Source organism: Podarcis pityusensis, assembly GCF_964106645.2.
Source record: "Podarcis pityusensis genome assembly, chromosome: 5".
NCBI classification, from domain to species: Eukaryota; Metazoa; Chordata; class Lepidosauria; order Squamata; family Lacertidae; genus Podarcis; species Podarcis pityusensis.
Genome location: NC_138032.1, coordinates 37,772,148 through 37,786,323, shown reverse-complemented (window position 1 = coordinate 37,786,323; position 14,176 = coordinate 37,772,148). Strand labels below are relative to the sequence as shown.

Here is a 14,176-nt window from a genome sequence, read left to right as displayed (position 1 = left end):
CGGGCGCCATCAATTTACGACGGTGGTGGGAGTTGGGGAGGGTGGGAGAAGATGTCTGATGTTGTCTCAAAAAGGTACGTATGGACGTGCATCGCCACAGGCAGAAGACACAAGCAGAAGCCAGGGTCCCAGACTTCAGCTATTTAAATCGTGGCAGCTAACGAAATCCATGTATATCCCCCTGAGCATTTGAAATGGCGTGGGTTTTCTTTCTCTCTCTCTCTCTCTCTCTCCTGTTAGTGTAGTTTTCATTCAAGAGATCACTTCATATATATTACGCACATGCACATGCAATTCAAGAATCAAAGGCCACTCTGCCCTGCATTAAAAAAAACACCAACACCAACAGTGGGGTGGTTTTTTTGCTCTAGAGGCTGATATATTAGAAACCTTCCTTTGGATAAAAGTGTGGCAGAACTGAGAAGCGGGGGCGGTCGGATGGAGGATTCCGTTCGGAAAAGACATACCAATACACACGCAGCACAGCACCGATGCATTACATATGCATGAACCAGCCGCTCGGATGGGGCATGTAACCTCTAAATATACCTTGGGGAGCAAAACGCAGAGGGCCCCGGGCGCAGAGGGAGGGGGGAGAATGTCTCTGGCTGAAAAATGATTGGTGTTCTGCAAATATTTGCGATCTATTACCTACGCCGTTGCCAAGCGCGGGGAGACCTGGTCGCTGCTGTTTCTTCCCAAGCTTGAAAAACAACAACAAAACAAAACTATGGTTTGGACTCTCGGCAACGGCACTGATTTCCAGAGAGAGAAAGCCAGCGGCACGGGGAATATTTGTGCGCGCGCTTCTGTGTCGTGTGCGTCCGTGTGTGTGTGTGTGTGTGTGTGTGTGTGTACTTCCGAGATCTTTTGAAATGAACCAGGATGAGCTCGGCAGCAGGTGTGAGGAGCGGTTTAAGACGCCTCTCTGTACAGGTGTAAGGACTGAAACTGGCCTTCCATTGCTTTAAATAGGAAGTCGAGTAAAATCAGATCGTCAGTGGAAGTTGGGAGAAGGGGGGCTAATTGGTAAGCATTATTCTGCAGGGCCCCCCATAACAACGGAGAGGAAAGAAAATGATAGGTTCCCGCCCCGCCCCTTAGACAGTGCTGCAAATCATATGGTTTTATATTTGTAAGAATGTTTAACACCACGGGGCATAGTGGATGATATTATTATTATTATTATTATTATTATTATTAACTTGATTGGAATTTTTTTTTAAAAAAGGATGAGGCGCCTATATTTACATCCTGACAGCTTTAAAATCACTGGTGTAAAATTACCTGGCGTGCTCTTTTTCCATTTTTTGTAAAAGTCAAAATCAAATTTGAACCATGCAGTTGGCTAAATGAGCCTCAGAATTCCTATATTTTAAAACATCCTCTCTCCTCACCCTCCACCCCGAGACGCGGAAAAGGCATCATCAAAGATCCGGATCTACAAAACAAGGGAAGGTAACCCAACTCCTGTTAACTCTGACGCGCCTTTCGAACGAGAGCAGCTACAGAGCGAAAGGAGGCGATGGGAAACTATGGAAGAGGGTCGAGGGGCGGGGCGGGGGTGTGGAGGAAGAGAGAGAAGGCTGATGTTGGACCAGTTTTAAACTCGGCAGGTGCACAGAGCCAATAGGCCCTTCAAGAACCCGGGCTCTTTGGGGATTCGAGGGAAATGGTTTCCATTTAATAAATATTTTCCCCAAGGGCATTTTGCGTTAGGCAGCAATTATTCAAAGAAAACAGGCGTGGAGGGGAGAGAGGAGGGAGGGAGGGAGAGCTCCTGTGGGTATTTTGTTCTCTTTAGAAGCCAATCTTTTAATAGTTACCCCCCCCCCCAAATGCAACAACAAAAACCCCAGGACAGAGAAAGGCTTAGATTTAAAGCAGAGGAGAAGAATGAGAGAGCGCATCACAAAAGGGCATCGTCACCAAAGCGCAGGGGACAAATGTCTTCCTCGCCGCGCCCGCCCCGTCCAGCGTCCCCTCCTAGCCCAGTTCACTTAAGTCGGGCAGAACTCGTGCTCTTTGAGGCTCTGTAGATTTTTGCCTCCATAAAGTACGTATTGACATTTGGTATAAAAATGAACTCCAAATGGCGCTGGAAGTTTAGGTCTATCCTGTTCCACTCCCGTCCACCCCATCGAAGTGCCAGACCCCCCTTAATGCATATGGATCCAGCTTCGTCCTTCCACTCCCCCCGCCTCACAGCTCAGCCCTGTTTCTCCAGGTCGGCATTTGCCAGGCTCTCCCCGGCTCGGCCCAACTCCTTGAGGGGCAAGAGGGGAAGCTGGAGAGAGACGCGTGGCGACCTTCGCGCGGCTCTGCTCACTTTTGCTTTTCAAACAATCGCACGCCCCCCCCCCCAGTCGCCTGTCATTTCTCTCTCCCTCAGCGGCCCCCCCTTCACATCTCTCTCTCCAGCCAGACCTGGTGCTTTTCTGGTGGGGTCGAACACAAGGGGGGAAACATTAACAAGGACGCCCTTGTCCTTGGCTCGTGCTCTTGCCCCATTGACAAATTTACTCCGTTTGTTTGGACCCCACTCCCCAAATTAGGGGGAGGATTTCCACCACTCTGCCATGCCCCCTCCCTGCTCAAAAGAGCTCTTTTCACCCACTCCGCCCTAAAACGAGGGGATGGGCGGAGTTTTATTGGCTGCTGCTATTAGCGCGCCGTCTAACAAAAGCGGCCCCTTTAATCCTGTGTCTTTAGTGATTTCTGCCCTCTCCCCTCCTTCTCCCCCTCCTCTTTTTTCCTCTTTCTCCCGCTCTCTCTCTTCCGAAGGTATTCGTTCTCTCTCGCTCGCTCTTTCTCTGGCCGCTGATTGGGCGATCAGGTGAAGGGAGTGAACGCCCTACTCGCCGCTCCGTCAAGCTTGCGCGCCGTCCCGAACAGCCTCGCCTTTGAACTTCCCCGCTTTTGGCTCCGAGTCCGCTCCTTGTCCTCAGTCCCTTGCCAGCCGAGCCAGACACCCTCCGCGTCGCCACCGATCCCCGGTTCCAGGGCCGTCGAGGGGACCCCCCGGCAATCCTCTGGAGAGAGGGAGAGAGAGCGCTCGCTCGCCGGCGGACTAGGCGCCCCTGGATTGCCTTTGGCCTCGCTCCTCGGGCTCCTTCGCCCTGCGGCTGCCTCCTCCTCTTCCTGCTGCTTGCTCGCTCGCTCCGCTTCTCTCCTCTCCTCCCCTCCCCGCTCCCCAGCCATCCATCGGGGTACCTCGGCGGGGACTGGATCGCCCGGAGAACTGGTATGATCAGCTGAGCGTGGTGGGGGGTCGCCTTGGCTGGAAGGCAGGAGGAGGAGGCGAAGCGGAGCCAGGTGCGTGGGGCTGGGGACAGCTGGCGGCGGTTGGGCTGCTCGACGAGGCGTCCGTCCGGCACACCACCATGTCCAAACCTTCCGACCACATCAAGCGCCCCATGAACGCCTTCATGGTGTGGTCCCGGGGCCAGCGTCGGAAGATGGCCCAGGAAAACCCTAAAATGCACAACTCGGAGATTAGCAAGCGCCTGGGCGCCGAGTGGAAGCTGCTGTCGGAAGCCGAGAAGCGCCCTTACATCGACGAAGCCAAGAGGCTGCGCGCCCAGCACATGAAGGAGCACCCCGACTACAAGTACCGGCCCCGTCGCAAGCCCAAGAACCTCCTCAAGAAGGACAGGTATGTCTTCCCTTTGCCTTACCTCGGAGACACTGACCCCCTCAAGGCGGCCGGGCTCCCCGTGGCAGCCACGGACTCTCTGCTCGGCTCCCCGGAGAAGGCGAGGGCTTTCCTGCCCCCCACCTCCGCGCCCTACTCCTTACTTGACCCCAGCCAGTTCAGCTCCAGCGCCATCCAGAAGATGACCGAGGTGCCCCACACCTTGGCCACCAGCACCCTGCCCTACGCCTCCACCTTGGGATACCAGAACGGGGCCTTTGGCACCTTGAGTTGCCCCAGCCAGCACACCCACACCCACCCGTCGCCCACCAACCCCGGCTACGTGGTGCCCTGTAACTGTACGGCTTGGTCGGCGTCCAGTTTGCAGCCTCCCGTGGCCTACATATTATTCCCAGGCATGACCAAGACTGGAATAGACCCCTACTCGTCAGCGCACGCCGCAGCCATGTAACCCCCCCGGCAAGCTCCCATCATTGACAGCCCCACATAGGGCAGGCGGCCTGGAAACCCCCACGTCGCCATAGCGTTGGCTTGCCGGTGGAATCGGAACCCCTCCGTGGTGCATGTGATATTTGACGAGACTTCAGAAACAAAGATATTTTAAGAGCCTAAGCGAAAGCCACCTGAGCGCGGGAGAGATGTCCCGGAGACCTGATTTCACCTGGGGAAAGACTTTTAAGACTCGACTTTTTCCGAGGGTGGGAGGGCGGGGATGGGGAGACTCCGAGACTTTGTAGTCGAATCCAAAAACAAACACACAAAAGGTATTTTTCTTTCTGCACTTGGGGCTCCGAGGGGCCCCGAAACTTGTAAGAATTGTAAATGTGTCAAACTTTTAATTGCCCTTTTTGGCCGAAAGGCCAAAACATCTTTGATGATGATGATTTTCTTTTTTATTTATTATCTCAATGTCTATGAGTTTATATGATCGGATGTGAATCGGACTTGAATTCCTAAAATCCCGGAAGTATTCTGACTTAACTATTTCCTTTTTTGCACATTAAAAAACAAGAGTTAGCTGTGTTATATATATCTATATATCTATATTTTACCATCCAGCACTAATAGCTAAAATTGCTTTTCATGTCAAAAAGATTAAAAAAGAAGCTCTTCAGAGATATTAAAAAAGGGTGAAAAACGTTTATATTTCAAACATGGTATGATAGTGTTTGCTTAATTTAAAACAGATAGTCCTTCAATTTGTGTGAATCAGTGCAAGTAGACCTAAGTTTACTTTTAGACAGAATTTCAGATATGAAGTCAGGCAGTAGAATTGTTTTTTTTAATGGAAAATAAAATTTTAAAAAATGAATAACACGGTGGTAATTTAAATATGTTTTAACAATGTATTGGGGGAAGAATTGTATCCAGAAGGATTTTACCTCGTTAATTCTGTTCATTTGCTGAACAAAGACATTTTGAATAAAGACAATCTGTCGTCGAACACGTCAGTTATGTGCTTGTGAATCCAGTCTCGATCCACACAAAACAAAACCTTCTAGACAGCGAGGAAGCTGGCCAAGTCTACCTGCGTCTTGGCGGTGTGGTAGGGCCTGCAAATACTGCAGAAAGTAGGGTCAGGATACAAACAATTTCTAATATCGTCCTGAAAGCTCGAAATTTTTTAAAGATCTGAGCACAATCTTCCGGGAAATTATCCTGCTTACGCTCTATTAAAATGAACTGGGTTTTTGTGGGTAGCGAAAGCAGTTACTCAATCTTTCTTGCCGTGAACGAACTTCCAGGGAGATCGTGCCCATAGCTTGTCAAACTCCTTTCTTTCCATCCATCCACCCACCCACCCACCCCATCCATTTATTTATTTCGATTTCTGTGTTCCTTTGCTTCTAAGGCCCAGGGGCGTGTATGGTGCTACATTCTCTCTCTCTCTCTCTCTCTCTCTCTCTCTCAAAACCAACTCTTCCTATTTTACAGATTGGGAAACTGAGGTTGAGTCAGAGACAATGACTGGCTCTCGGCCACTCAGCGAGGTCCCCAGCTAGCGATCTGTCCTCTGGGCCTCTCTGAGGCCGCAACCCTAGTGTAAGCTCCATGGAACACAGAGTGGGGGCGACTTTTGAGCAAACTCGTAAATGCTTGTGCTAAGGGGAGTCTTTAATAACACTCTGTTTGCATATTTACTGCGAATGATCTCTCGTGCATTCAGTGGGCTTACTCCTAATTAAGTGCGCGTCGAACCACAGCCTGCCTTGCAGCAGTGTTTTAAGAGACTGAACCGGTTTAAAACAGGGTAATCGGTTACAGGTTTACCGTTTACTCAGCAGTTAAGTCCCGTTGTGTTCGGTGGGGACCATTCCCAGGCATAGGATTTGCAGTCTGGTTGAGTGGCAAAGGAATAAGTCTTACCTTGTTTAGGATTAGGAAGGAAAGAGATTTAAAGGGAGGTGCAGGAAGGAAAAGGAACAGTGAAACTCAGTTAGACGGACTGGTCCATATTTTGCTTCAGGGCTGAAAAGAACTGATCAAGTTCTCGAAATGTTTCCGGTACAGTTGGAGGTACCCAAATATTGACCCCAAACTTAAGCAGCTAAGCGATTATGTCTTGGCGGAGCTCTAGATTACCAAAAGCGAGGCGGCACAAAAAAAGCTCCGAAGGGCTGGGATAGCCCGAAGGAATTCACCTTAGCCCGGTCTCCCTGCCCAGTAAAATGTAGGAAGAGAAGAGCGCTTCTGAGAATGTGCAGAATCCCTTCCGGCTGAACTAACGGCAGTTTGTGGGGCTTCTCGACCTCTAGAAATTCCGTTTCCTCGTCCCTCTGCACGTATTGCAATCACCGCCCACTTCGCCCTCGTTTCCCAGGTCCCAGGATCATTTAATGTAGACTCCAGACCTGATGATTTGATGACCTCCGCTCTTTCGATGGCAAAATGTAGGACTTCACTTCTTTCCAAATGTGGCGAGACAGCTCTCTTGCCCTCGGGTCCCTCTTGGTCCCTCTGCTGAGTGGGGGTCCAGGAGTGCCTCAAAAGCGCCCCCACTCCCAATTTCCACCACCTTCCTTGCCCACGTTTCCACATTTCACTCCCCCTCCCCAATATCCCAAATCAGAGGGCGCAGGCCTGGAAAGAGGAAGAAACATCTCGGAAGGGAGGCTGGAGCAGGGCAGATTAGCATCTTGTCCCAAACAATTAACAGTGTTTGGCGCCCCTATTCATCAGGTCTCTCCCTTTGTCCAGGAAAGGATTTTTCATTAAAGGGGGAAGGAGGGGAGGATAGAAAGAAAAGATGGGGGGGGGGGCTGAGGTGGGGAGGGCGAGAGAGAGAGAAGAAGTAGCAGTTGTCCATCTGGCTAAGCTGAATAGCCAACGTGATCCATGTTGTAGATGTTTTTCTCATTAAGTGCTCTTTGGAGACCGCTGTTAGAATTAAATGGCATAACACAATTAACATACACGGGACCTGAATGGCAGGGTAAGCAGAGGAAGAATAGATAGATAAATAAATGAGAGATCAGGCGAAGGTAAACAAAAGAGCCGAGGAGAAAAGCTTTGAAAGGCGAGGTTAGAATGGCTGAACCACGCTTGTTTAGCATGACAAAAAGAGAGAGAGAGAGAGAGCCCACTTACAAATGGGCACAATTAAGACCTGGCTTGACTCGGAGGCGACAATCAGAGGCACAGTTGCGAGGGGACACTCCGAGGCAAGCCGCAATGAATGGACCCCACAGCGGAGGCGGAGGAGCTGCGCGCCCGGGCTGATTTAACCCCAGTTGACAGTTGCTGTCAGGCCCTGTGATAACGCTCATAGCTCAGCGTCCTTTAACATCTAGCTAGATTAGTCTTAACGCTGCCCTCACAGGTACAGGCGGGAGGGCTGCCGTCAGCTGTCTCCTCCTCTGGAGATTTGGGGAAGAGAGTCCGGAGGGCTGGGACAGGAGCGCCAGAAGCCCCACGGAGAAAGGCCTGGGCGCGCGGGGGGGGGGGGTGCGCTGGAGACTTGGTCTCCTGGGTTCCCTTCCTGGGCGCTAACGCAACGGGCTGGCTGGACTCCTCCGTTTGGTTACAGCGTTGATTTGAAAGTGAGAGATGGAGAGGACATTAGGAGGTGATGGTCCCAGGGGCAACTTGGCTGTTTGGCAAAACGGAGTTGCGTGTGTGTGGAATTGTGCTTCTCTAGAAAATAAATAAATAGGTTATATTGCACCATCACCACCAACGCGGCCTCTCAAATAAATAGGTTGGTTAGCTTTGTAAAATGCTGTCGTTACTGTGGTCATCGTGTAGTCGATATGTGAAGCTGAGATTTACCTAGTTGTTGCCGCGTCGCCTCAAGGGAATGCAAAGCAGGAGAGGGGAGGGCCCGATTTTTCTTTTCGCAGGATCTTTCTCCTGGAACTTTTGGGTCACACAGGACTCTTCGTCAAGGGGAATGGAAAAGGGTGCCGATTGAGCAAGGTTACATATTCCACTGCTCAAACTCGCCATTTAAACATATTCATTTTGCGAAATTCTGTTTTGATTTCAGCGATAGATGTGAGGATGTCATGTCCACACGGAGCTAGAGCTTCTAAATACTTCAGCACCCCAGGTCACCCCTCTTCTATTTTATTATGTATTTTTAACGTTAACTCAGCACCAGGAGCTCCACGGAATATACAGCTCCTGCCCATATTTACTACAATCTAACGATTTTGCCGAGTTGATGCTGGATAGTTTCCACTCTGCTCTACGAAGAGTCCTGTGTGATTCGAAAGTTTGCGCATTGTTATCCTTATTTGTGTTCTAGACGCCACAGAAATTGACTCGCGGAAGTTTGTGTGATGACTTTCCTCTCAACAGAAATCCAGACGAATGCCAACAGGGCAAAACTTTAGGACTGTCTTGAAACTTCATCGCTTGTCCCCCTCGCCCCGCCCCTTGCAACATTTCCTCATTCCTCCGCCAAATTACCACCTCTATCCGGCTCCTTCGTTTGCAGGTGCGTGTAGCTATTTTTATGCGTGCAGAGATAAAAATATTAAATAATCGCCATGACACCGAAATGAACCGATTACCGACTTTGATGTCAAAAGAATTGCAAAAGAAGGCGAGAGAGCGCGCGAGAACTATTCCCTAAAGGGAGAGAACGAACTCCTTGTCAAACCTGTTTCGCCACAACTGTCTCCTTCTTTCAATAAAATCATTAAACAAAAGGCTGCGGGGGTTAGGAGACACCACGCCTTCCGTGCGCTTCCCAAAGAGCAGGGGAAGGCAAGAGGATCCCATTTAGCCCTCAGTCCCCCCCCCCCTGAGTTTGGGTTGTCTGGGGTGCTCAGCGTGCCCAGCCCCTACTGGTCAGCTGGAGAGATGATGGATATGGACCCACACAGCTGGAGAGGAGGGAGATTGGGGAATCAGGCGGAGAGATTTTATTTCATTTTTAATGATCGGCCTAGGATTCTGCTGGGCTAACGTGCGCACACCTCGTTGGTGCTGGAGTTTTGAACCGCTACTCAACTCTGGGGTTTGGGAACAATGCAGTCGCTCAACAAGTGGACACGATTGGTACACCCTCCCCTGTCTTCCAAAAGAAATCTCAGTGTGATTCTTTGGAAGGCAGTCCCGCTGAAACCAACGGGCCCTTCCTTCCCAGTAAGAGAGTTGAGGAGTGAAAGGCCAGCCCTATTGACAGCAGGGGGAGTGGCACCCGATCCTCAAACCTGTTTGCTTGAAAGCAATCTGGCTGAGCGGAAATAGGCTGCCAATGGACGCGAACCTGGGAGCAAATCTGCTTGAACGCAGCGGGATTTACTCCCTAGTAAACACGCCAGGGTCCAATGCGCAGCCCATTCTAACCGGCAGCAAAATCCTCTCTAGGTCTCAACGATTATAGATTGCGGTGTTATAAGATCGCGCTATATATTCAAGCAACCTTGATGAAGTGGACTGAGGATCTGGTCTTCTTCGTCCACAAATCATTGATTTCAAATAAACTCCTCTTTGAAGGCGGGCGGGGCTGGAAGTTCTTAATCCATTTCCCTCCTTTCAGGAAGGAAAGAAGCTATTCCTAGCTAGCTGTAAACTTCACTGACTCCCACTATTTATACTTTTTCCTAATCCTCTCCAAAGGCCATCCCTCTCAAACTCCAGCCAGGGGGAAAGTGGGGGGTGCGCGCGCGCAAAAGAAGCGCCCCCTCATTTAGTTGCAGATGGAAACGCTGGATTCTTGGCCAACTTTGCTGCGGAGGGGATTAAACGAGCGAGGCCACGGACGTGCTGGAAACTTTCCTTTGAAAGGACACATTAAGAAGTCTCGGAGAGCTATTACTGATTTCTGCTGATTGGTGATAATAAGGGCGGAAATTCGCCGCCGAGGACTATCAAAGCCATTCAAAGGCGCTCTGGGAGATCAAACAGATCCCAGGTTGTGATTTGACAGTGCGGTTTTTAAAATATATTTTTTAATCCCTGCCCCCCTCCCTCCGTCTCCTTCTGGCTAAATTTCCTTCATTGTACTGGGTTTTTGCTTGTTGTTGTTTTTCTTAAAAAAGGGAACCGGGAAATCAGTAACATCATCTTCATTCTCTAGCCCATGAAAGTATTTTTTAAGCAACGTCAATGTCTAGAACACAAAAAAAGGTGGGGGGAGGAGGAGGAAGAAGAAGATGGAGACTCTTCTGGAAACGAGACTCCGAGAAATAACCCCAAAACGAATGCACCCGCGCCGCCGCCCCTCCTTGCCGAAAGGGGTTCTCGATTTGGAGCTGTCAGCTCGGCAGACGCAGCGAGCCGTCGCTTATCGAGCTGCATCTTGTACGGAACATCTGGCGGAGCAGCTTCAAAGCGGCGGAGGAAAGTTGCGCAGGTAAGAACACGTTCTCCGCCGCATCGGCAGACCGCGATCGACGCAGATCCCGGGCAGCTGCTGCCTCCGAGCTAGGTGGGAGCTCGCATGCTGCCTGCAGGAGTCTCGTGGGGAGGGCTGGGGTGGAGGAGGATGTGTGGGGTGGAAAGCGACGCCTGGCGACGTGGACGAGCTGCGCCAAAGCAACGCAACCTCCCAGGCGCACCAGGGGCCCTTCAGCCCAAGGAGGACCTCTGGCCCACAACTCCTCCAAGGCCTTTCCTTGGCGAGGCGATGCGCCAAGCTGGCTTCGTTAGGCTCCCTTTGGGATTTGCTTAAAAAAGAAATGCAGGAAAAGTTGGTGTGTGTGAAATTCTGGGTTTGTGAAATTGACTAGACCAGCGGAAGTGGGCTAGTTAATCGCAAAGGTCAAGAGACTGAAATGGGTTTAAGTCCCTGGCCGTCGGTTTCAAGAAGGCCAGACTCGTGGCCTTCGTACCACTCGAGAGGGGAGATTGTCGGGACGGAGGAGATGGTTGAGGAGGAGAAAAATAACAGCAAGGGAGACAGATGGGTTGAGAAGCGGGTGGAGGATGGAGAAGCAAAGTTTTAGTGGCACGGCTTCCAGTCTTCGAAGGGGCTGGGGGCGAAAATGAGGAAAAGGGACGCAGAGGCGACCCCGTAGCCGGGATGGAGGAGATTCTCAGACTGGAGCCCTGGGGTGGGTGGGTGGAGGCCTTTCTCCGCAGATCCCGTGGGAATCGGTTAAGCCTTGCCGGCCAGTCGTTTGCTTTTCAATTCGGGAGCGATGCGGTCGCCACGCAAGCTGCAGAGGCGTTTGATCTCTCTGGAGTTTACGGTTTCTCCTGCTAGGTCTTCATCTGCCTTTTAAAACGTTTGTGTTTTAATAGCATCTTCCTCTCTTTCTTCTTTCACACGCCTCGGCTTCGGTTCGGTCTGTTTTATAAGCACATCAAAGGCAAGAGCCAATCCTGCTTTCTTCTTTTTATTTTTCTTAATTTTTTTTTATTAGGACAAATCACCCAATATACTTCATTAGGGCCGAGCACGCCTCCTTTGAACCAGCTAAGCAAGAAATAACGTGCAAGTTCCGAGGAGGGGAAGATCACATTCCAAAAAGTTTGAGGGACTAAAAGGGGCCGGGAATGAAAGACTGCTGCTGTTGCCAAATTTTAAACCCGCGCACGGAATGAGAAGCTCCTCAACGGGCGTGGAAGGAGAGAGAGAGAGAGAGAGAGAGAGAGAGAGAGAGAGAAAGAAAGGGATCAGGCGGCGCCAAGGAGAGGGAAAGAGGAGCGAACGTGCACGCCGGATTCCAGCGTCGTCGTCTGCACCCAACTGGCACTCCGGCGCAAAAGCGTCGAGCGCTCATCTCCGGATGGGGCTCGCGTGCGCTCCCTTGTCTGGGCTTTGTGGTCGCCCCCTCCCCCCCGCCCAGCTCATTGTCACACTGCAATGCAATGGGATTTGCACACTTGAGGTGTAATAGCATTACTGCATTAATTAAAATTTTCATTTCACGTCCAGATTGTTTACTTATCTGCTGGAAACATATGTTGAGCGAAGTTAAGATTCTGGACTCTGCACTGTTGCCCAAGGTGCAATTCAATACCGAGGGTTGGGAGTGGGGTTGTGGGGCTGGTGGGGAGGGGGAGAGCGGAGGAGAAAGAGAAGAGACGTCTTCCGATTTATTATTATTATTATATCCTCCAGCCTTATCTTGGTGGCTATAAATTATAAGGATACTCCATTGAGCTGAATATTAAGATTATATTCTCTCTCACCCCCAATTCCCGCGCCCCTGAACATCGCTTCCTAAAGCTGGCCAGATCTCTGGCTCTTTGAAATAACCAAGCCTGCCTCTCTCTCTCTCTTTCTCTCTCTCTCTCTCTCTCTCTCTCTCTCTCTCTCTCTCTCTCCCCTTCCAGCAATCCTACCTTGCTTAGCAGCCAGGGGGTACCCCATGGCAGACAGACTCCCATCACCTCTCTTTGGCCATGCAGAGAAGGTGGAAGAGGAAGTCCCGGATGCCTGGAGCGGCTCCTGATGCTGAGAAGCTCTGGATCATTTGCCTTAAAACGGAGATGCGCTTCTTTAAAAAACGTGCAAAAAGGCGGATATATTTCGACGGGAGAAGCGTTGGCTTCACCGCCCAAAATGCTTCCCCCCACTTCATTGCTTTTATTTTTATTAATTTTTAAAAGAAGTTTAAAAAGCGTTCTAACAAACCGCCAGACATTTCATTCAGGTCCGCCCCCCCCCGCGCCGCTGTATCTCATCCGGATGGACCGGAGATGCAAAACCTCTCCCTCTCTCTCTCTGGTCTATTTTATTTAAGCAGCAGAGCTGCTCTGGAAGAGGAATCCAATCTCTCCTTATCTCGCCCAGGCCTCCTTTCAGGCTGAGATCAGAGCAGGGAGGATGGAGGGGGTGGGGAGGGGAGGGGGTGAAAAAGAAAAAAAGAAGAGAGAGGGGGGTAATTGTTCTTTATTCCCCCCTCCCCTTTTAATTTAATACGGCAGCCACCGCTTTCAGGTCATTTATATGCCTAATTTAGTGATAAAAGTCAATAAGCAAGGATCACAGCGTTGTCCCCTCCTTGTAAGTATTTCAGAGGAAGCGAGGCTCGGGCGGAGCGCGGGTGGGGAGACAGTGAGAGGAAAAGCAGTTTCCAAATCCTGGGCTTCAAAGCGTCCTTCTGGCTGCTCAAAAAAAGAGGGTTTTTTTTTAGTGTAATGAGGCTGATATTTGTTTGGCGGTAGCTGTCAAGCCAGTGTGGCTCTTTTCTTGTAGGCACCGCTTGCCTCTCCCTCCCCACGACGCTCCGGCAGGACCCACCGCGAGAGTCGGAGAGCGAAGCGCACGATAGGATGATAGAATCGCTCCTTCCCCAGGATTCCCGCATAGGAACACCGCGGTGTGTTTCACCCCGGTTTGGACCAAGCCCCTGTCACGAAATAAACAGATTGCTTCTCCATTTGGGGTGCGTTTTGCAGGGTGGGGAATTGTCGTATGTGGTATAGGCGGAAGAGGCATTTCCCTTCTCCCCCCCCCTTTAATTTTTAAAAGAGGAACGGTAAGGTGTCACCCTCCCTTCCTGGTCTATCTGTAATTGAATCTAGGTCAGTATTCTAAAGCAAGAAAAGTATGCTTCTGACTTTCCTACATCAGCCTAGAATTTAGGGGAGGGAAAGGGAGGGGGGTTCCTTGCAATTTCATTTAAAATGTAATGGTGGATGAACTGATAAGCAAATGGTGGGGGAGGGGGCCACTGCTTAAAAGAAAAAAAAAATGGCACGGTTTTAATATGCTTCCAGGTGGGGGGAAATGATTTACATGGGAGTTTATTTCCTCTTTGCTGATATGAAAGAATTACAGATACAAAACCCACTGATCTATAGAATAAAAAAAGAAAAGAAATGTTATTTTCCTGTAAAGGTATCAGTTCATTTATATTCATTTAACCATCCATCCATCAATTTAGTTTCTCACTCCTTGCACATACTCCTTAGCTCTGTTAAAGCTTCCCAACCAATATACTTTTCCAGAATATACAATGAAGTTCCCACTTAAAAAAAATAAAAATCATGGGCTGAAGTAGGTAAAGATGAGACCATTTCCACCCTAGGGGAAACTAACCCACACAAACACACATTCCCCCCTCTAGAGAGAATGAGCACTGCTGAAGTTGAATCAGTTGCATTCATTCATATACT

The 14,176-nt window shown here is 50.1% G+C and overlaps 1 protein-coding gene and 1 long non-coding RNA gene across 2 annotated transcripts; both read left to right on the top strand.

Annotated features, from left to right (window-relative positions):
* Positions 1–2,638: 2,638 nt before the first annotated feature.
* On the top strand, positions 2,639–5,389 carry SOX14 (SRY-box transcription factor 14). The gene has a single exon (XM_081006387.1). It carries the CDS (start codon positions 3,384–3,386, stop codon positions 4,104–4,106), a length of 723 nt encoding a protein of 240 aa, XP_080862513.1. The 5' UTR covers positions 2,639–3,383; the 3' UTR covers positions 4,107–5,389.
* A 241-nt stretch (positions 5,390–5,630) lies between these two features.
* Positions 5,631–13,443, top strand: LOC308477659. Its single transcript, XR_013986652.1, has 2 exons — positions 5,631–10,460; positions 13,254–13,443. It is a non-coding gene; the product is annotated as an uncharacterized lncRNA (long non-coding RNA).
* The last annotated feature ends 733 nt before the right edge of the window (positions 13,444–14,176 follow it).